Raw genomic sequence first — 22,112 nt, 5'->3', positions numbered from 1 at the left:
GCAGTGCGCCTGCATACCATCAAGGACCTTTCCTGGTGTCTTCAGACCTGGGTTCTCCCTGGGAGACCTCCCAGACCATGAGGTCACCTTCTGGGCTAGCACAGAAACCGGGACTGTTCGCTGCGTGACCCCCAACATGCGGTAAGTAGATATTGTTCTGGACTTTGATCTGAGAAATTTCACTTTTCAATGCCTTTAATGGTTTCCCCTTATTCACCTTCACAAACGTATCTACCTCAGATCCTCTGTATCTACTCTTTCCGCCTGCAGTCCCAGCAGAGGGTGGGAACATTCAAGCCATCGAGATGTGTGCCAAAGAAACTGTGGGTGTTGCAATTTGACCACAGTCCTGTCCAGGAGATGGTGTCATCTCTGTCCAAAAAGAAAAGCATATTGATATTGACGAAAATGCTGGATCATACACTCCCAGTTTTCTCCGATATTGTCAAGAGTTTATAAGGTTGAGAAAAACGATCGAATCTTTTTCTTTCTTTCTTTCTTTCTTTCTTTCTTTCTTTCTTTCGGAGAGAGAGAGAGAGAGCAAACATGAGCAGGGGAGGGGCAGCGGGAGGTTGAGAGACAGGGAGAGAGAGAGAGAGAGAGAGAGAGAGAGAGAGAGAGAACCCCAAGGTGGGGGGGCGACGCAGGGCTTGATCTCACAACCGTGAGATCATGACCATGAGACCACGACCCGAGCTTAAATCAAGAGTCAGATGCTTAACCAACTGAGGCACCCAGGCGCCCCTCTAATTTGTTTTCTGATAAGGAAGACTTCAGATTAGAACTGCAAAAATAAATCAGTGATTTAAAAACCTGACTTAATTCTAAATACTAGGTTTTGCTCAACGTGGAGCTGAACCAGACCCCAGAAGCCACAGTTCAAGGGTGGGTTTGTTTCTTTCTCTGGCATCTTTCCAAGAGGTAGCATTTGGCTGCTTCTGGATGGTACCATGAATGTACTACTGAAGAGCAAGCCGATAAGGGTAGGACCTGAGAAGGTGCGAGGGGGAAAGGAAGGGGGCGGCCAGAACCTTATAGAACAAGGACCCTCCCCTATAGACCGTGGGCATTCACTTTCAAATGTCCCCTCTCTGCAAAGACAGCTTTCCTACTATCCTCCCTTTCTCATCTTATAGTCTAATAAACTTTTGTCTGCTGCTCATTTTGATGGAGTTTTGGGGTGATAGTGGGGTGGTCCGGAGCCGATGGCCAAGAAAGAATTCTTGAAGACGTCTTTGGTGCAAAAAAAAAAAAAAAAAAAAAAAAAAAAAAAAAAAAGGCGATATTATTAAAGCATGGGGACAGGACCCGTGGGCAGGAAGAGCTTCACGGGGTCGTGACAGGTAACTCATTATATACCCTCAAGTTGGGAGGGGGTCAGGGATAGAGGAAGTCTCTAAGGAATTTTGGAAGCAAGGTTTCCGGGACCTTGAGGGGCTGGTGTTGTGAGAAAAACACCATTTATTACCGCTTAGTAAAACCCCAGTCGTGAGACCCTTGAGATGTATATCAGGGGGCCATATGCTTAGAGTATGATTGCCAGCATATACTTGGGGCAGTTGAGATCAAGGAAGTTTCCAATGGAATTTTTATATGTCAAAGTAGACTCACAGGAGGATAATGTTGAGCCAAGGTTCTCTTTTGCCCCCAGCAAAGTGCCATCATGGAGGCAGCTGAGATCGTAGCGGGAGGTCACTCTAGCAGTTTCAAGGAATGTTAGTGGGCTGTAGGCAGTAAGGGAATTTAATTTTTCATTTCCTTAGTTTCCCCCATCACCGTGGCCAGCACTGAAACCCCTTTCCTTCATTCTTGGGCGGCCAGGAGTGTCCGAGGAACATCACACATGTCCCACCTGCAGGCGGGGGTGCTGTAACCTGTACTTGGCCCTCAGCTCGCCCCGCGCTCCCCCATCAATTTTGTTTCCCCCTTTTCATTCTTCGAAGCGGCGAGACAACAAATCCCGGGCACTGAGGTAAAGAATCCCACAAGAACATCGTTTCCATATGTGAACTAGAGTTCTTGTCCCTTATTTGTGGGCTTTTCAGATTGAATTTAAAAAGGTGTATTACAGACTTGATCTATCCTATGATATTTTTACTATGACTGAAAAATGACATTTTTACTTGTTTGAAACAACTTTATTAAAGCGTTATTGGCATGTGACAAACTGCGGATATTTATTTGTTTTGATTTTTTTAATGTTTTATCTCAGGTTTGAGAGACAGAGAGAGAGAGCAAGCAGGGGAGGGGCAGAGAGAGTGGGAGACACAGAATCTGAAGCAGGCTCCAGGCTCTGAGCTGTCAGCACGCAGGGCTCAGACCCATGAACCGTGAGATCATGACCTGAGCCGAAGTCGGAAGCTTAACCAACTGAGCCACCCAGACCCCCCAAACTGCACATATTTAAAGCATACATTTAATGAGCTTTGATAGATGTATACACATGAAACCATTACCCCCATCAAGATAGTGAACTCCCCCCCTCACCCCTAAAGTCTCCTTGTCCCCTTCTAGAATACTGTTCTCCTGCCCCCTCTGACTCCATCTCCAAGGGACCTGATGGGTCTCCATTTGTAAGGATGTCTCACTCTCTGTCCCAGGAAGAGAAACTCTCAGCCATGAAAAAGCTGCTGACTTCAATCTGCATAACAGCCTCACCCTCCTTTATAGTTTTTCCTGGGAACCTCGCCTCACTGGGCTTCCTAACCTCCAACTGCTTTCTTCTGTCTTGAGCTGAAGCTGATATTTAAGGTGGTGCCATTTCAGGGAGTTTCGCTGAGTTTTCCTGGGCCTGTCCCATGCATACACGAGGTAGACATATTATTAAGCTTCTGTTTTCCTCTTGTGAATCTGCCTTTTGTTACAGGTGGGGTCTCAGCCGCAGCACCTAGGAGGGCAGAGGGGAAACTGTTTTTCATCCGCTACGTAAGCTCCCCGATGAGAATGCAGGCTGGCAGGGGTCTGGACGGAAGCCCTGGGAGCCGCTAAGCCGACGCTGCGGCTAAGTCTTTCCCGGAGCTGAGCATTTACTATCCTGAGATAATACACGTGTGTTATTTATAGACAGTAAGCTCGTGGCATCACACAAAATTCCGCCAAGTAAATTCTAAAGATCTTGTCGGTGTTACTCAACGATTCATAAATCGGATTCATAAATCCAGTCTAGCAGACAGAAGTTCTAGGACTTCCAAGGAGCTACACAGAGTGAAAGGCTCTTATAGACAGAAAGTGGGGAGAGGAAGGAAGTTCTACCAGAAGAGCAGGTTGGTTATTGCCAAGGTTACTTTCCTTTGCAGAAAAGCCTGGGGTCTGTCAGGCGGATTACCCACCTACCTAGTGCTGACCGGGTGATTTCTGATGGACTGGTTTACGATTCCATTCTCTGAGAGAGCTAGAACTGTAATTATCAGTCTGGTGATCCAAGGCTGAACATAAACTCCATCTGGGGCCTATTGTCTTAACAAGGCTCATGTATCCCGCCCAGGCGCAGCAGGAAACTAACACTTTTGTTGGCCAACTGTTCATTCCTTTTCGTTGCCGAGTAGAATTCCATGACATGAATGTACCACACATGGAAGCTATTGATCACTTTGGGGGAGGGTAGGTAAGGAATCTTTTATTTATTTATTTTTTTATTTATTTTGAAAATCGTATTTAAGTTCTGGTTTGTTAACATACAGGGCAATGTCGGTCTCGGGAGTAGAATTCAGTGATTCATCGCTTGCATCCAACACCCAGGGCTGATTCCAACAGGTTCCCTCCTTAGTACCCATCACCCATCTAGCCCAGCCCCCACCCACCTCCCCTCATCAACCCTCAGTTTGTTCTCTGTCTTCAGAGTCTCCTATGGTTTGTTTTCTTCCCTCTTTTCTCTTTTCTCCCCGCCCCCTCCCCCGTATGTTCATCTGTTTTGTTTCTTAAACTCCACATACGAGTAAAAATCATATGGTACTTGTTTTTTTCCCTGATTGACTTCTTTCACTTAGTAGCTATTTATCTATTGATGACCATTTAGACAATTTCCAGATTTGGGCTAATACAAATAGGGCTTCTATGAACATGTGTGTGCAGATCTTTGTACGGTGAAGGGTAGTGGAATATTCCGTCGCAGAATAGGCCACTTTGGCATATTGGTTGTTTTGAGTAAAGTTACTTGAGAAACAGCTGGTTCAAGAACACTGATGGGGGAGCGCGGGGCGAGCTGAGGGCCAAGTACAGGTTACAGCACCCCCGCCTGCAGGTGGGACATGTGTGATGTTCCTCGGACACTCCTGGCCGCCCAAGAATGAAGGAAAGGGGTTTCAGTGCTGGCCACGGTGATGGGGGAAACTAAAGCAAATGAAAAACTAAATTCCCCTACTGCCTACAGCCCATCGACAAGTCCTTGAAACAGGCAGGGTGACCTCCTCTAGGAGCTCAGCTGCCTTGATGATGACACTTTGCTGGGGGCAAAGAGAGAACCTTAGCTTAATAGTATCCCAACCTTGAGGAGCCTGCAAATCAATTTCCTTTATCTCAGCTGCCCCAAGATACATGCTGGCAATCGTACTCCAAGCTTATGGCCCCCTGATATGCATCTGAAGGGTCTTAAGACAAGTTTTATTAAATGGTAATAAATGGTGTTTCCTTAGCAACAGCTAGCCCCTCAAGGTCCTGGAACCCTTGCTTCCAAAATTCCTTTAGAGACTTACTCTATCCCTGACCCCCTCCCAACCTGTGGGTACATAATGAGTTACCCGTCACGACCCCAGTGCAGCTCTTTCTGCCCACGGGTCCTGTCCCCATGCTTTAATAAAATCACCTTTTTGCACCAAAGACGTCTCGAGAATTCTTTCTTGGCCTTCGGCTCCAGATCCCACAAATCCCTCACCACTCCGAAACTTCATCACTCTGACCCTCATTTTCCCCCCAGAAAGCAGGAAATAAATCTCCCATGTGAAAGACAACCTCCCTGTACCAGAAGGGCAGAAGACCCAGGGATGGGACTTTAGGGTCAAGGAGGCTGTATAGACAAATCTTGTGACTTCACGAATTTAACCACCCTAAACCCAAACTGTCTTGTCAATTCTTCACAGATGTATTGTTTGTCTACAAGGTATAAAAGCCACCTGCTTTGCTCATGTCCTTGAGTCTCATGTTTTTATGGGGCCCCCGCACATATGAAACTAAATTTGTTTTTCTCCCGTTAATCTGTGTCATGTCAATTTAATTGTCAGATGAGACCAAGAAGCTAGAAGGAAAGAAGGAAAATCTTTCCACGCTTACAATGATCATATGTTTCATTTTCTTTTGAGTACGAACCTAGGGGTGCAATAGTTGAATCATGTCGTAGATTATATGATTAAATCTTTAAGACCCTGTCAAATTATTTTCCATTTTCGATTTATAGCACAACTCTACGAGAGTTCTGGTTCCCTCGTGTCCTTCCCAACACTTTGCATGATTAATCTTTTTACCTTTAGCTTTTCAAATAGGTGTAGTGGTATTTGGTTGTGATTTTGATTTGCATTTCCCTGAGAGCTAATGATATGCAGTATCTTTTCCCTGTGGTTATTTGCAGCCCCATATTTTCTTATAAAGTATCTGTTCATCTCTTTTGCCCATTTATTTAACTGAGTCCCTTATTCTCTCAGTGTTGAAATGTTGAGCATGCTTTAAATACAGTCCTTTATCAAATAAGGGAATTTGCAACGATTTGTCCCAGTTTGTGACTTGACTTTCTCCCAGTGGGATTCTCTTGTCTTTTGAAGAACAAAGTTTGTTCATGTTAAAGAAGCCTAATTTGTCAATTTGTTCCTTTTTGGATCATATTTCTGATGTCATGTCTACAACTCTTTGCCTAACCCAAGGTCACAAAATTTTCTCCTACGTTTTCTTCTAGGAGTTTTGTAGTTTTTAGCTTTATGTTTAAGTCTGTGATAGATTTTGGGGTAGTTTTTGCAAATTATGGACCCAAGTTGTCCGTGTGTGTGTGTGTGTGTGGATATTGAATTTTTCCATTTATTAAAAAAGATATCCTTTTTCTACCAGTTTGCCTTTGGGCCTCTTTTAAACAATAAATGAAATTTATTTAAATTTCAATTTCTGATTGTTGTCAGTATAGTAAAATACAGTTGAGTTTTGTATATTAACTTTGCGTCCTGTAACCTTGCTGAACTCACTCATTAGTCTTAGTAGGTTTTTGTAGATTCAGTACAAATGCTTCCTTTTCAATTTGGATGACTCTTTCTCTCTTTCTTTCTCTCCCTCCGCCTTTCTCCCTCTCTGTCTCTCTCTATCTTATTCTTTTTCCTTTTTCTTGATTTCACTGACTAGAATTTCCGATAAAACATTAAATAGAAGTAGTGAGAGCAGACATAGCAATCTTGTTCACAGTCTTAGCGAGAAACCATCATTCTTTTTAAGAATGTAGTTAGTTGAGTTTCTTCGTAGACGCCCTTTATCAGGGTGAAAACATCTGTTCCAGAGTTTGCTGAGAGGTTTTATCAGAGATGGATATTGTCAAATGAGTTTCTGCATCTATTGAGATGATCATATGTATTTTCTTTTTTAGTTTGTTAATGCAGTGTATTACACTGATTGATTTTCTAATGTTCAACCAGCCTTACATTTTAGGGATAAACCAGGGGTGTTTGATCATGATGTATGATTCTTTTAATATATCAATCGATTTTAATTTCTAAAATTTCGCTTAGAATTTTTGCATCTATGTTCATGAAGGATATTGGTCAGTAGTTTTCTTTGTTTGTAATGTATTTGCCTCGTTTTAGCATCAAAATGATACCCCCATCATAGAATGGGTTAGGATCGGTGTTTGCAAACATTTTCTTGAAGGTGCCAAATAATAAGTATTTTAGGCTGTGCAGGCCGTAGGGTCTCTGTCACTCCTCTGCTGTTGAAGTGAAAAAGTAACCACAGATTCTACACGAATGAATGGTGTAGCTGTGCTCTAATAACACGCTATTACCAAAATCAGCCGAAGGGCTGGATTTAGTCTACAGACCGCTGTTTGCCAACCCCTGAATTAGGAAGTTTTTCTCCCCGAATCTAACACTTATGAAAATGTAAAGACCATCATAAAAGAAGAACAAGTTTGGGGGACTACTGGATATCAACCCCTATCTTAAGCTATGGTAATAAGGGTGATTGGTATTGGGCTAAAAATATACCCACACGTATACAGTCACCCGATTTGCAACAAATAGAACACTTCAGTGCAATGGTCTAAGGGTTGTCTCTTTAATAAACTGCGTTGGGTCAATGATACGTCCATATGGAAACATCCATATGGAAAAGACCCTTACAAATCAATAAGTAAATGATAAATAACCCAATAAAAAATGGTCAAAGATATTAATAATCTCCACTAAATGGTATTCAATGTACAGTAACCATATGAAAGGGTACATAACATCATTACTCATGAAGGAACTGAAAATTAAAATAACAGAATAGCGCTGTACATCTTCCCAGAAGGACAAAATTAACAAGCCTGACAAGATAAAGGCAAAAATATGAAGTAATTAAAATCATTTTATATTGCTCACAGGAGACTGAGTTGGTCTGTATTATCTATTTTGGAAAAATATTTGTCAGCGTTTCTGACAAGCGAACATATGACTACCTTATAAACAGTCGATTCTGCTCCTAATTATATGCCTGAAATGAATGGATGCATAAGTTCACCAAAATACATACACAAAAATATTCATAGAGCTTATTATATTCATAATACCCAAACAAACTAAAAGCCTCTGAAAAGTAACCAAGCGTATGAAATTTAAATTGTTAGCATTTCCTGAAATTGTCTTGTAAGCATTCTTAAAGCACAAATTAACACTTCAGCCCTAAATTGTCACCATTTCTTCCGGGCCACTAGGAGTCAATCAAATATTTTATCATGTGTATATTATTTTTAATCAATAAAGAAATCTAAGAGCTCAAATTACAAACTTGAAAGTACTGACTTTGTGGGCGCCTGGGTGGCTCAGTCAGCTAAGCATCTGACTTCGGCTCAGGTCACGATCTCACAGTTTGTGAGTCCGAGCCCCATATCGGGCTCTCTGCAGTCAGTGTGGAGCCCACTTCAGATCACGTCTCCTTCTCTCTCTGCCCCTCCCTGGCTCCTGCTTTCTCTGTCTCAAAAATAAATAAAAACACCAAAACAACAACAACAACAAAAAAAAAACCAACAACGCCTAAAGTATTGACTTCGTAGCATAATTAATGAAAATATATTAAATTCACATACAAAGTCATAAATTCAAATATACTGTGGTTTGTTCATCTCCAGTTTGTCACTTCTTTACATAAGATGGGTTTTTTTTTTTATCAAGCACATAAATAAAAATATTTTAAAGTGGCATTTGAATCAATCATGCTGGAAAGTCCAAACACGATGTGTAAACTACCAACTTGCCCTGTTATCAGAATAGAACAGAAGGAAACCGGCGAGGATACTTTCTGAGTTTACGAAAGTAGTTTGGAAGGTCTCTGGTTCTACTCCTTCTGCACGGAGGAGGCCATTCTTCCAAGGTTGTGTTCACGGGGCCTGAAGGACAGAAAATGGGAGCAAGTGGAAACGCGGTGTGGGATACTGGAGCGGGGGGGGGGGGGGGGGGGGGGGGGCTGTGGGCTAAGGAAGGCCCTGAACATCTCACTTTGTTTCTGGTGGCAGGATTACTGGGATTAAGTGTAAAGGCACCTCTGGTCTCTTCTATTAGACTGAGAGCAGGGGTGATGTCTGACTCCTCTCTGCTTCCCAGAACGATGGAGTTTTGGAGTGGTGGCGGGTCCGGAGCCCACAGCCAAAAAAATTCTTGTAGACGTCTTTGGTGCCAAAGGTGATTTTATGAAAACACGGGGACAGGACCCGTGGGCAGAAAGAGCTGCGCTGGGGTCAGAAGGAGTGACTGATTAGGGAGGCCCCCAGAGGGACTGCGATGTGCTACAGAGGACTCCTAAAATACCAGAGGCCTTTCTGTTATCAAGCTAAGCTTGTCCCTTAGGACAGGAGGGGGTTCCTGGAGAAATGCTCTACTCCGGATTTGCCTCAACTATTTGCCAACGGGCTGCAGGTTACTAAAAAATGGAATTTTACCTGTCATTTCCCTCTTGCCTCTGTTCTCCGCAGCGCCGTGGAGGGAGGGTGACATTAGGGCTCCAGGAGAATGAGTGATTTACCGAGAAATGGGTAACTGAAGGAGAGGCTCACATGCAGGGGCTGCCGTGTAGGAACAGGTCTGGTCTCAGGTTACCTGCCTCAGGTCACTAGGGTGCACCTGCCGAGAAGTTTCAGCCGCGCTAGTTAGCAAGGAAAGAGTTCCAAGCTAGATAATGAGAAAAGTAGGCAGGAGAACCGTGAGAAGAACATCACCGCTGGTCATTTGAGTTAAAGTGGGGGGTTGGGGGTGGGGGCTGAGAGTACACGTTGATGTTTCTGTTTGTATAAAGAAGTTCCAGATGGCTGCACCCCAAACTGGTGAACGTGCTTCTTTGTGATCGATGGGGGAGCTCGGCGGTCGAGGAGGACGGTGGGAGCAGGGCTCTTTCTTGTGTTCTTTATATAAGCAATTATTAAACCTTCGCAGCGGACGGATAGAAACCGGAAATAAAACAAAGCTCTAGCTGCATTACCCAAAATGGCCACAAGGTGCCGACAGAGTCCAACGCTCTCCCCGGGCGCGGGCGAGGGTGGTTGGGGGCGGGGTGGGAGGAGGAGACCTGGCCGGGAGCCCCTCCCCGCTTGCCGACCCCTCTGCCTGTTCCTGCGGATCAGTCGCTGGAGTCGCTGTCTGTGTCACCCTTTGTCCCAAAGAGAAATAGCTTCGATAACCGGGCTCACTTACAAAAGTCGGGGAGGCAGGCAGGGAAGGGACTGAGGCGGGATGGAAGCTACACAAGTCCTCCTCAGTTACAGCGTCTCGCCCACAGGGTGTCACTCTCCGCGCCTACATTGGGCGGAAGGGGGACAGTGTAAAGAAACCACGTATTACGTCAACCATGAATATTGTCACAAAAGTCCCAACAGATGCAGAGTTGAACAAAACACAAGATCCTCGCACCTAAATTTAGAAGTGATGATCTGTAACATCATCCAATATCTAGTGCTTACAAAGAAAACCCCTCAATTGCCTCGAATACTTTTTTACAATAATTTATTCTATCTGAAGTAGGATTCCATTGGTTGCTATGTCTCTCAGATCTATTTTAAAGCGTAACCCTTATCCAAATGTCCAAATTAGCCGAGTTTGCTCTCCGGAAAAGGGTTGGGAAACAATCTGGGTGATGGCAATTCTCACTGCTCATGGATTGTCATTGCTTGTAGACATTTTCTGCGAAAAGTGCTGGGGAGAAGAGTTATTTTATAAGAAGAAATACTGACGTTTTCATGTGAAAAGTTAACATCTTTCCCAAATGTCCATCGATGGATGAATGGATAAAGAAAATGTGGTATATATATACAATGGAGTATTACTCGGCCATCAAAAAGAATGAAAGCTTGCCATTTGCAATGACATGGATGGAGCTAGAGTGTGTTATGCTAAGTGAAATAAGTCAGAGAAAGACAAATATCCTATGTTTTCACTCACATGTGGAATTTAAGAAACAAAATAAATTAACATATGGAAAGCAGGGGAAAAAAAAGAAAAAAGAGGGAAACAAACCTTAAGAGACCCTTAAAGATCTAGAACAAACTGAGGGTGGGGGATGGGCTGGATGGGTGATGAGTATCAGGAGGGCACCTGTTGTGATGAGCCCTGGGTACTGTATGCAATTGATGAATCACTGAATCCTGCTGCTGAAACCAATGTTGCACTGCATGTTAACTAACTAGAATTTAAATAAAAATCTGAAAAGAAAAAAAAGTTAAATCCTTAAGTTTATAATTGAAACTCCTCTGAAACTCGTAGTTTTTTAACACAATAAACAAATTTGTTTTCTATATCCATAGATAAAATGGGAAAAGGTATCTTAACACTTTTATTATTCTCACTTAGGAACTAGAAGGAAAGAGAGAAGAAAAGAAGGTCTGAACCTAAAAATCTGACCTCGGGTGAGATCGAGGTCAGATTTCAGCACAGACTTTTCAACCCCTTTTTCATTTTAAGTTGACATTCACTAATATTTTCTCCTTCCCAAATTAAGGAAGAAAGAGCCTAGAAGCGTGGATGTTGCAAAATAGCTTAAGAGAAAATGCCTCCTCTAAGGGGGTATAATGTAATATTCTTTTCTTCGTGGTTAGTACTTTTGTTTCCTGTTTAAGAAGTCCTTCCCTATAGTGAGATCATATTTTCCTAGCTGATCTTCTAAAAGGCCTTAGTGGTTTTCTATTTACACTTAGGGGGTCTTCCTACAATCACCCATAACCAACTGCACTCATCAATTTTTTTTTGAGCAGCCTATCGTTTCCTCACTAACGTGAAATTTCAGCAAAAAATTAGATGCGATCCTTGGCTTTCTATCTAATTCAGCTGGTAAATGTGTTCATCTCTGTGCATTGCCACCCAGTATCAGCTAAGTGTTTTATCACATCAGGTTCTACCTCTCATCAAGAGCTTCTTGGGTTTGTTTTTGTTTTGTTTTGATTTTTTTTTTTTTACCATTTTGCTCTTTAAATAAATGTTAGGATTAGCTTCCAAATTCCAAAACTGACATTAGGATTTTGACTGGAATTACCGTGAATACCAATTTTAGAAGACCTGACATCTTTAATATTTCGTGCCCATGAATGTATTATATCGTTTCATTTAATGCCTTTAAATAAGGGTCTGATATCATTGGATTTCTTCTTGACCCATTATATTTACAGCAGCTATTATATGGTTCTATTACATATATTTAGTAATGTGTGAAAAAGTTTGTGGTTACATAGAAATTCAATTAATTCGTGTAAATTGAGAAGTAAACCTTGGCCAAAGACCAAAATACACTCTTTTCCACATATTGCTTTTCCATGACAGTGACGATGTTCTCGTTTTGCATGTCTCAGTCATATCCTAAGAGCAGAGGCAGAATCAGTTCAGTTATAGAAAATAGCTCGTAATCCCGAATCCACTGTTCTTCTGGTTCCACGGTGAGGCCATATGTATACTGTGTCACCTGTAGAGTTATGTGGCACCAAGACACCATGAATAAAACAGTAAAGGAGAAGGAAAGAAACACCAGAGATTAGGTTAAATAGCCAACTACACACGTGAAATCTCACAGGAGGAGACTGGGTAGACAGCACAATTTTTTTTTTTTTTCAGCTCGGTTATCTGAAAACCGTTTCACCAAGTGACCCATTCGTAAGAATTATTAAAACTTTATTTGTGTACTTATGAATTTTGTAGTAACTTAGATCAGTGTAGTTTAACTTGTACTTGAAGGTTTCTGAGACTAAGTCGACCGGCTTTCATTGTATCTTTTTTATGATGGACTTTTAAAGAACACTCCAACGTTCTCTGTTCCATGTGCCTGCCTGTCCCTCTTAAAAACAGAGGGTGTGGGAGGGAAGAAGGAAAACAAAAACTTATACAAGATTGAGAAACAGAGGAATCCGAAAGCCCAAAGTCCTCAAGACTTCCCACATGTCTCTCTCATTCTCTTTTTTTTAATTTTTTTGAATGTTTATTTTTTAGAGAGAGAGAGAAACAGAGCGCAAGCAGGGGAGGGGCAGAGAGAGAGGGAGGGAGACACAGAATCCAAAGCAGGCTCCAGGCTCTGAGCCGTCAGCACACAGCCCGACGCAGGCCTCGAATCCACAAACTGTGAGATCATGACCCGAGCCAAAGTCGGATGCTTAACCAACTGAGCCACCCGGGTTCCCCCTTCCCATATGTCTCTTAAGCCAGTCCGTGAATCTAATTAAAATTGTTTTAACTTTATATCGGAAATGGCTCATTTTTTGTAAATCAATAAAATTTAACAGTGTGATCTCAGTCTCCGCTGGCAGACATATTCCTCCTTTGAGTACTAAAGCTTTTAAGAACAAAAAAAACCGAAAATCCAATAAACTCAAAAGAGAGAGCCCTGAGATGCAAGGATGGAAAGTGGGTGTCTTTTGAGCTGGTGATTAACCCTAAGAGCAGAGGGACTACCCCCTTTCTGCCTCTTTGTTCTTTGGCCAATGTGTTTTGGCAATGGCAGAAATTATGCCTATTTGTCACTCTTCGGTACCTATACATTATCCAGTTGAATGGGACTCCAATAACTTGCCAAACTCCTAGATGCCACTCTAACAGAGTCTCCCAGTAACTGGTAAGGCTGTGCTCATGAAGGATGTGGTGCCCATGAAGACTGGCGAGTCCCATGCCATCTTCCCATTGCCTGACCCTTTTTCTAAAATGACCTGAATGCTGTGAGATAGAGGCACAAAGTATTCAGGAAGTTCATGGATAATCTTGCCAGCGACGGCATGAGAGAAGGTGAAACACACCAAATCTAGAGTAAGTGTCTGTGTCAGTGAAGTCCAATAGCTGCCTCATCCATGACAACATGGATCCAGGAAGAGCGGTCCCGGCACATGGGTCACTTAGCAGTGCCAGGATCCAGGTCAACTCTGGTGAGCTAAGTCTATACCAAAGAGCTTGTGGGTAACCTCCAGCAGCATCACCCTGGCCACCTTGCTGGGGCCGTAGGAAGGGTGTTGAGAAAAAGAAACTTCGTGACTTGCACTTGGTGGCTGTCGTATGCCTGAGTACCGATAGCCTCCTCGGAAGGACACACCTGTGGGTTCGCATCCACAAGGGCCAACGTCATTCTTACACTCTGGGACCATTCTGAGTCCATCCATATCACTCGTCCCCCAAATTTGTCCCCAAACCTCCACTTTTGTCCCCTTCAAACCCTTGCCCAGCCAGACACACATACATCAGTTTAGCTCGATATCTTAGATCACCTCTCTTTCCAGCAAAACCAGACAATGAGACGCCATTCTCCTCTCTTTTCTGTTGTCTTTCATGGGTACTTTTGAGCGGGACGTTGTTATTACTCGTTCTAATACTGCCCTTTTGACTGGTGTCAGCAGTGGTATTAGCTCAAATATGTTGAAGGCTTACTATATGCAACACATTGTTAACACAGCAATTCACAAGGGGCGCCTGGGTGGCTCAGTCGGTGAAGCGTCTGACTTTGGCTCGGGTCATGATCTCACGGTTGGTGGGTTCGAGCCCCGCGTCGGGCTCTGTGCTGACGGCTCAGAGCGTGGAGCCTGCTTCGGATTCTGTGTCTCCCTCTCTCGGCCTCTCCCCTGCTCGTGCTCTGTGTCTCTCTGTCTCTCAATAATAAATAAATGGCAAAAAAAAAATTTTTTTTTGAAGATATTAATTCACGAGAAGCACTACCAAATCCCCCTTTGGAAATGAGGAAGAAAGCGACAGAAATTAAAGTCATGTGTAAATGCAAATTTCAAGTGGCAGGGCCTCGTTTCAAACCTAGGTAGTGTTTCTCAATCAGGTATTGATAGGAAAAGTCCTCAGGCTATTGAAAAATAGCAAAAAGCATAACTATGTTTCAGAAGTAGAAATAATTGGGGTGTGAGCTACTTGCTCTAAAAATTATTTTCCTCCTTCAGCACTTGGTCAGGCCGAGCCTTGCGTGTATCACTTCCTCCTGACGATCAAGTACCGATGTATACGTCATAGTTTTGTCGATCTGATGGTGTACAAGTAATAGCAGAAGGACAAACAACGTGTTCTTCTGGTGTCCCGATGTCAAACAAATAGTATCGTTTCCACAGTGAGGGTGAAGCAATACATTTGCAAAGACTGGAGAAAATACTAGTAATGTGCAAAACAAATGCTTCAGGTATGCCAAACAGTGTTCTTAAAATTCAAAAATTCCGTTCTAGACTTATGGGCAGAAGGCATAGGCCTTCATGGAATGCAGACCCTAAACAGGGTTGCATATCCAACATTTGGGGACAATATCAGGAAAAGTGGTTCTTCGAAATTAAAGCTCAGCATAAGTCGTTCAAATCAATACTTTGGAAATATGGTTATTATGAACTGGGTATTTGCCATGTATCATCAAAACTTGAAAATAAAATTGACAAAAGTTATAATGGAATGAGCTTTAACGTACCAAAGATAGAGTTGAAGAACAGATATCCGCATAGGTATCTAGATAGAGGGTCATGCATCTTTCAATGGACTTTGTCAGCGTGTCTCTATTAACTCCCTGGGGAATGGGTGCCTCGATTTCCACAACCGATGTAGATTAGCTGACAAAGAAATATGTGCACGGTAGAAACATGAAATATCATTTGATATAGTATAGCTTGAAAAAAGATTTCTTACAAACAGCCGGTTCATCTAACACAATGTTCAAGGCATCATTGTGGTTTATGATCTCTGGGGAAGATGGGCCAAATAGTCATAAGTATTTGAGCAACAAATGCGTGTATTTTGGGATAAGATATAACACCATGTACAATGTACACTTTTGTAAATGACATACTGTATTAGGTTAGCTTTGAACCAATTCTTCTGAAGCTGGTTAGAAGTAGGTTAAAGTGATAACAGTTTAGGGGAGCCTGAGTGGCTCCCTCAGTTAAGCGTCTGACTTTGGCTCCAGTCATGACTCAAGCCCCACATCGGGCTCTGTGGTGACAGCTCGGAGCCTGGAACCTGCTTCGGATTCTGTGTCTCCCTCTCTCCCTGCCCCTCTCCCGCTTGTGCTCAGTCTCTCTCAAAAATAAACAAACATAAATAAATAAATACATAAGTACATATAAATGCATAAATACAGTGTAACAGTTTTTCAAGCAAAGGATTAAACTCTTGCCTTATTTATAAGGGGACCCCATCCAGGTGCAAATAACTCCACAGATGAAAATTTGATTTATTTTCCTGATTTGTGTATGGCTTAAGCAGTTTAATTTTCTGAGTAATAGGATAAATTGGCCGGTTATCTTTTCAACTTTGTTGTTTCCAAAAAACACTTAGTTTTCACAAAGTTTCATCTGGGAATGGACTATTGCCTACGACTCATCCCCTGTCCCAATCCCTCTGCTTTTTCCACGAATTCGGGCTTTGTATTCTCATTTCTATATCCTAAGCACAAACAACAAGAACAAAAAGTATTTAGCTTGAACATTATCATCTGATTACTTGGATTAATGGAGAGGATCAGGGGGCTCATATGACAGAAGAAGTGACAAAAATTATGTTGTTTCCAGGTACTCGGTTATCATTAGTGTGGGGTGGAGATGAAGGAAAGAACTTTCTCTTTTCTTCCTTCTTTATTTTTCCTGTCTTGACTGCACATTTTCTGTGGGGAAACATACGAGCAAACCACTTAGTAGCAATTCAAATAGATCTGCATGAGAAACTATACGGAGGCAGTTCCCAAATGCTGCACAAGGAAAGGGAATTTCGGAGAGCAGGCCAGATTGACGTGGGCACTGAACCAGGAGTAGGATTCGAGTCAACAAAGGAGAAGCCTATATTTGACATTGGATCTAACAAAACATTGTTTTAGACATTATCGCTGTGTTAAATTTAGATCCGTTTTAGATAAATTGGGTAATTTATTTATATCAATTAAATGCATTTAAAACTACTACCTAAACCCCAAACCAGCGGGACTGGAGGCTTCCAAATGCTTTACAGATCATGGCTGTTTAGCTAAGAGACACAAGATATTGAAGAATTATAATCTAGAGACACATTGTTGGCTGACTGGTTCTTATTTGTGGCAACCTAACTGACGCGGAGCGTGCTTTTTCCTTACTGGTTCCCAACAATGTCAAACAGCAGATTTAAGCGCCAACCAAAGGAACTTTAAAAGAAAAACGGATTCTCGTTTTACAAGAGTCTGGGATAGATGCTATCAAGCTTCTTTGCCTTCACCGAACCCCCAAATAGCCCTGTCTCGTCATGGTAACATTTTCCATTATATGGGTATATGGCAGAAGGAAAGCGGCAGCCTAATTGGAAATACAGCATTGGTACTTCTCAGCCTGAAAACATCTTCAAGATTCCTCTCTCCAACGAAAATCCCAAGAGGAAATACTAAACCTCACTCCTGACAAGTTTAGAAAGCTTAAGAGGATGAAAACAGGATAGACAGCCGGAGAATATTTACTCTAGGTGCCTGAGTGTGCTGGGCTGGGGGGCGGGGCTCAGATGCCACAACCAATCAGGGCGCAGAGAGGAAGGGCGGCAAATTCAAACTGTAGGCGCAACCCCCGAAACCTGGGCACGAGTCCAGCTCTGTTCTCAAGGGGTGACTGGGGAGTATTTGAATTTGCCTCCAGCTTATTTTTTTCTCTTCCATCGTTTACTTAATTCTAAAGGTTATTCGGACTGGTGACAGAGCCCTTTGGAAAGTAGCTAGCTCCTAAGTGAGGGACAAGCTCAGAGCCTTTGTTCCTTTGCACAGGAGCCCCAGAGCTTGGCTAAAGCCCACTATTAGTTTTGCCGCTTAGTTAACAGGAAAAGCCAAGGATTGTTCAGACTAACTACTGTAATGAGTCACAGGATCGGCACAGAATAAGTGGCAGCTCTCTCTTTGAGAATATGGGTGGCTCTTAAAAGAGCCGTTAGGGTTCAGTTTGCAGCCAACTCACTGTTCACTTGGCGCTGGTGTACTTGGTGACGGCCTTGGTGCCCTCGGACACGGCGTGCTTGGCCAGCTCCCCGGGCAGCAGCAGGCGCACGGCCGTCTGGATCTCCCGGGACGTGATGGTCGAGCGCTTGTTGTAATGCGCCAGGCGCGACGCCTCGCCCGCGATGCGCTCGAAGATGTCGTTCACGAACGAGTTCATGATGCCCATGGCCTTGGACGAGATGCCGGTGTCGGGGTGCACCTGCTTCAGCACCTTGTAAACGTAGATGGAATAGCTCTCCTTGCGGCTGCGCTTGCGCTTCTTGCCGTCCTTCTTCTGCGCCTTGGTCACCGCTTTCTTGGAGCCCTTCTTCGGGGCCGGGGCGGATTTGGCTGGTTCAGGCATGATTCAGAACAGCTCAAGACTCCTCAAGGAAAAAAAAAAGAGAAACTAGGAGAAGGACGCAATGCGCCCCTTTTATATAGAACCACATATGCAAATAAGGCGTAAATTAGAATCCTGTGTCTGATAGGTGGCCGCTCAGGGCAACGTCAGGAGTGAGTTCTGCCCAATCGGAATACAAGGATTCCAAAGTTGCATTTCCATTGGTTAAGATGAAGCTGCAATGTTAACCAATGAAAACTTTTCTTTTTCAAGCCCAATAAGGGTTATAAAAACTGCTACCCCGTTCAGTTTCGTTTTGGCAGTTATCGCAGTGTAGCTTTTCTGAGCCGCAATGTCTGGACGCGGGAAACAGGGCGGCAAGGCTCGCGCCAAGGCCAAGACGCGCTCGTCGCGGGCCGGGCTGCAGTTCCCGGTGGGCCGCGTGCACCGCCTGCTCCGCAAGGGCAACTACGCCGAGCGGGTCGGGGCCGGCGCGCCGGTGTACCTGGCGGCCGTGCTGGAGTACCTGACGGCCGAGATCCTGGAGCTGGCGGGCAACGCGGCCCGCGACAACAAGAAGACGCGCATCATCCCGCGCCACCTGCAGCTGGCCATCCGCAACGACGAGGAGCTCAACAAGCTGCTGGGCCGCGTCACCATCGCGCAGGGCGGCGTCCTGCCCAACATCCAGGCCGTGCTGCTGCCCAAGAAGACCGAGAGCCACCACAAGGCTAAGAGCAAGTAGTGGTCTATATGATAGTTCACGGTAGCTCGAGTAAGTCGAGTCCAAACCCAAAGGCTCTTTTCAGGGCCACCTACCTTTTCTGGAAAAGAACTTAACATTTCTTTGACGCTAAGGAAGGAAAGTGAGATGTAGGGAAATCGGGTCACTCTTCACGATCCTCCGTCCTGGGTTGAAAGCAGGACACCGTAGATTTAGGCCTAACGTGCAAAGCGGGGTAGATTTCAGCCCATGGCGGTGATTGGGGATAGACTTTTTCGGTATCTTCATTGTTTACGTAGCTTTTCGGGTAATGAAATTTGACGCAAAAAAAGTTGCCCTCCCTGACTTGGGCGGACGGCGCAGCGAGCGGCCGGCCACCGGCGGCGTCAAGAAGCCGCACCGCTACCGGCCCGGCACGGTGGCCCTGCGCGAGATCCGCCGCTACCAGAAGTCCACCGAGCTGCTGATCCGCAAGCTGCCGTTCCAGCGGCTGGTGCGCGAGATCGCGCAGGACTTCAAGACCGACCTGCGCTTCCAGAGCTCGGCCGTGATGGCGCTGCAGGAGGCGTGCGAGGCCTACCTGGTGGGGCTCTTCGAGGACACCAACCTGTGCGCCAAGCGCGTCACCGTCATGCCCAAGGACATCCAGTTCGCCTACAGGCGAACGGAGAGCCTCAGGGCCCGATTGTCGTGCGCCATCCCAAGGCTGGCCGCCACGTCCAGTCTTCCTAACAGTACCTAAGTTTTGAGGCACTGCCCTCGCCAGCCCCCTCCGTGTTGGCAAATGAATGAAATACTGGGATTACGCTGGTAGGTAGGACACCGTTCTGGAGCCCGAGAAATGTTTCTCCTGTTTGGGAGGAGCCTAAAATCTTCAGTGCCGTTGGTTGCTTCCGGGTAATTTCTGTCCCACTTTAAGTTAGTTCCCACGGCTGTTGCCATTGACATGTAAAGTGTAGTTAAATCGCTCAGGCTGTTCCGCCTTGCAGACTTCAAGGTCCACGTGGAGTAAGGAAAATCCTATAAATAGAGGATTGTATGGTTTGACCAGGGAATGCTTCTGAATGGAGGGGTGGAGTGTGCTGTGGCTCCCGAGGACCCAGGTCTCTCCGCCCAGCTGACCGGTTAGGTGTGGAAGGGGGTTGATTGACGTGACTTACTTTTGTTCCTGTTGTTACCAAATAAGGAAAACTCTCTCAATGGTTTTGATTGCTCAGGGCACAGTCTTGCCTCCTACTTTCTGTGCACTGGACCCCTGTCACGGATGTCATCTCAAAAACGGGGAGAAAAACGTTCTTCGCTTTTTTTCTTGAATGTCATGGACGACGTTGGCTGCCTGATGACATTTATGGAAATTCTTCTTAGGATAATATTTCAAGGGTATAAAATACAAACATTGCAAAAAAATGTTTATTCCACTTCTTATCCAAATTTTAAAAAATAATAAATTTGGTAGGAGGGATCAGTGTGTTTATATAGTTAGCACGTTCCATAATACAGTCTTTTGGAGACATCTGTGATTTCCAGTGAGTGACAAAGTCACGGGTACTGAAATTGAGGGCCCAATATCGTCATAAAGGGAAATGCTAGTTTAGTCAGAGGCGAACTATATTTTTCCCCATCCCAACTCACAGGCTTCCCCCCCTTATCAGCACCACCACCCCATCCACAGGCTCCTGATTTTTTTTTCCTTGGAGGTATTGTGGCGTATAGGGACTCCAAGTTAAAAGCACTTGCTCTCAAATTTGGTTGACCTACCAGTTATTTTTCAACCCGATAAAATTTGGGGGTGATGGTGGTGGGGTGGTTCGGAACTGACGGCCAAGAAAGAATTTTTGAAGACGTCTTTGGTGCAAAAACGTGACTTTCTTAAACCACAGGGACAGGACCCGTGGGCAGGAAGAGCTGTATGGGGTCGTGACGGGTAGCTCATTATATATCCTCAGGTTGGGAGGGGGTCAGGGATAGAGTAAGTCTCTAGGGTATTTTGGAAGCAAGGTTTCCGGGCCTTGAGGGGCTGGTGTTGCGAGGAAAACACCATTTATCACCGTTTAGTAAAACCTCAACCGTGAGACCCTTCAGATATGTATCAGGGGCCATAAGCTTAGAGTATGATTGCCAGCATATACTTGGGGCAGTTGAGATCTAGGAAGCTCCCAAAGGAATTTTTACATGTTAAAGTAGACTTACGGGATCCTGGGGGTTGGGATAATGTTAAGCTAAGGTTCTCTATTGTCCCCAGCGAAGTGCCATCATCGAGGCAGCTGAGCTCCTGGCTGAGGTCACTCCGCCGGTTTCAAGGGCTTGTCAATGGGTTGTAGGCAGCAAAGGAATTTAATTTTTCACTTGCCCTGGTTTCCCACATTCACCATGGCCAGCACTGAAACCTCTTTCCTTTGTTCCTGGGCGGCCAGGAGCATCTGAGGAAACTCACACGTGTCCCACCTGGGGGGAGGGGCGGTGTGGTGGCCTGTACTTTATCCTCAGCTCGCCTCATCAACTGTAACTAAATTTTTCCCGGAAAGTGCCCCTTCCTATCTGGAATGTTTTAACACTCGAAGTCTATTAATATCTCATATTAATATTCACACCTTTCAGTTGTTTCTATTTCTTGTACTTAAAATATAATTACTGCGAATCCCGGTGTAAATATGACTTCTTGGAATCAAAATAAATGCTGGCAACTTATCTAACAATGATGGGCCCTCAAGTGCACACTCCCCATAGTAAAATATTTTTGACTTTTGATGGGATTTTTAGAAGCTGGGTGACCCAAATGATTTTATTCATTATTCAGTTGTTCTGTCTTTAACTATGTCTTCTAATTATAGGCCAAGAAAAATAATTTATCCTCTATGCTTTTGAGTGTTTGGCTGAGACCCCTGCAATAGAAGACAGTTTTCCCAAGAGAAAATCACACAGAAGTTTATTTAAACGTTGTTAAACAACAAAAATTCAACTGACTAAAGGTCAAATTGGCTTTTTTTCTATGATTCCTGGAGCAGGCAGCGTCCCATCTAGCAACAGAAAGGAGTTCTGCTGCGCTATAGAAAAGGAAAGGCTTTTCAAGGTGGGAAAGCAGCAGAAAAAGGAAATTATTAGCAAAGAGTGCATTGTTTCAGTCAAGGTCATCCTCCTAAAGGGATTGGCTGGGCCTACTGGTGGATTATCTCCCCAGCACAGACTAGGTTAATTGCTCCTTGAGTGGCTAAAGGTTCCATTCCCAGGGTGGGAAACCGATCAGATTAGGCGTTCAGGCTTGGTTTGCTGCCGTGGGGTTTCGCACACGTGACTCCGTCTGGGGTTTACCGTCTCTGTGACGTGTACCCCGTGTACACAGGAGATACACTGGGGAAGATGAACTCCAGAGGTGCCTCGGAAGTACGGCTTAAGTACCGTCTACAGCTTGTCGGGAAGCAAGAATTCCCGTCCCCTTCAAGGGTCCTTCTAGCTGGACTAAGAATCCCGTTG

At 44.3% G+C, this 22,112-nt stretch overlaps 3 protein-coding genes and 1 long non-coding RNA gene across 5 annotated transcripts; 2 read left to right on the top strand and 2 right to left on the bottom strand.

Annotated features, from left to right (window-relative positions):
• Positions 1-8,206: 8,206 nt before the first annotated feature.
• Positions 8,207-11,310, bottom strand: LOC131515304 (uncharacterized). The gene is made up of 2 exons (XR_009263543.1): positions 9,101-11,310; positions 8,207-8,551 (listed from the first exon to the last, which is right to left on the bottom strand). It is a non-coding gene; the product is annotated as an uncharacterized LOC131515304 (long non-coding RNA).
• A 475-nt stretch (positions 11,311-11,785) lies between these two features.
• LOC131515288 (histone H2B type 1-J) lies at positions 11,786-17,967 on the bottom strand. 2 transcript variants are annotated; one of them, XM_058736038.1, is made up of 2 exons: positions 17,555-17,967; positions 11,786-16,037 (listed from the first exon to the last, which is right to left on the bottom strand). In XM_058736038.1, exon 1 carries the CDS (start codon positions 17,936-17,938, stop codon positions 17,558-17,560), a length of 381 nt encoding a protein of 126 aa, XP_058592021.1. In that variant the 5' UTR covers positions 17,939-17,967; the 3' UTR covers positions 11,786-16,037; positions 17,555-17,557. The 2 variants fall into 2 exon arrangements, with proteins under 2 accessions (XP_058592021.1, XP_058592022.1); XM_058736039.1 differs by lacking the exon at positions 11,786-16,037 and adding an exon at positions 16,067-16,254.
• Positions 17,968-18,246: 279 nt separating this feature from the next.
• Positions 18,247-18,735, top strand: LOC131515278 (histone H2A type 1-H-like). Its single transcript, XM_058736026.1, has one exon. It carries the CDS (start codon positions 18,270-18,272, stop codon positions 18,660-18,662), a length of 393 nt encoding a protein of 130 aa, XP_058592009.1. The 5' UTR covers positions 18,247-18,269; the 3' UTR covers positions 18,663-18,735.
• A 144-nt stretch (positions 18,736-18,879) lies between these two features.
• On the top strand, positions 18,880-20,163 carry LOC131515271 (histone H3-3-like). Its single transcript, XM_058736017.1, has one exon. The coding sequence runs from the start codon at positions 18,952-18,954 to the stop codon at positions 19,381-19,383; it is 432 nt and encodes a 143-aa protein (XP_058592000.1). The 5' UTR covers positions 18,880-18,951; the 3' UTR covers positions 19,384-20,163.
• Positions 20,164-22,112: the final 1,949 nt, after the last annotated feature.

This window comes from Neofelis nebulosa, chromosome 6 (assembly GCF_028018385.1).
Source record: "Neofelis nebulosa isolate mNeoNeb1 chromosome 6, mNeoNeb1.pri, whole genome shotgun sequence".
Lineage (NCBI taxonomy): Eukaryota > Metazoa > Chordata > Mammalia > Carnivora > Felidae > Neofelis > Neofelis nebulosa.
This window is presented reverse-complemented; position numbering and strand designations above follow the sequence as displayed.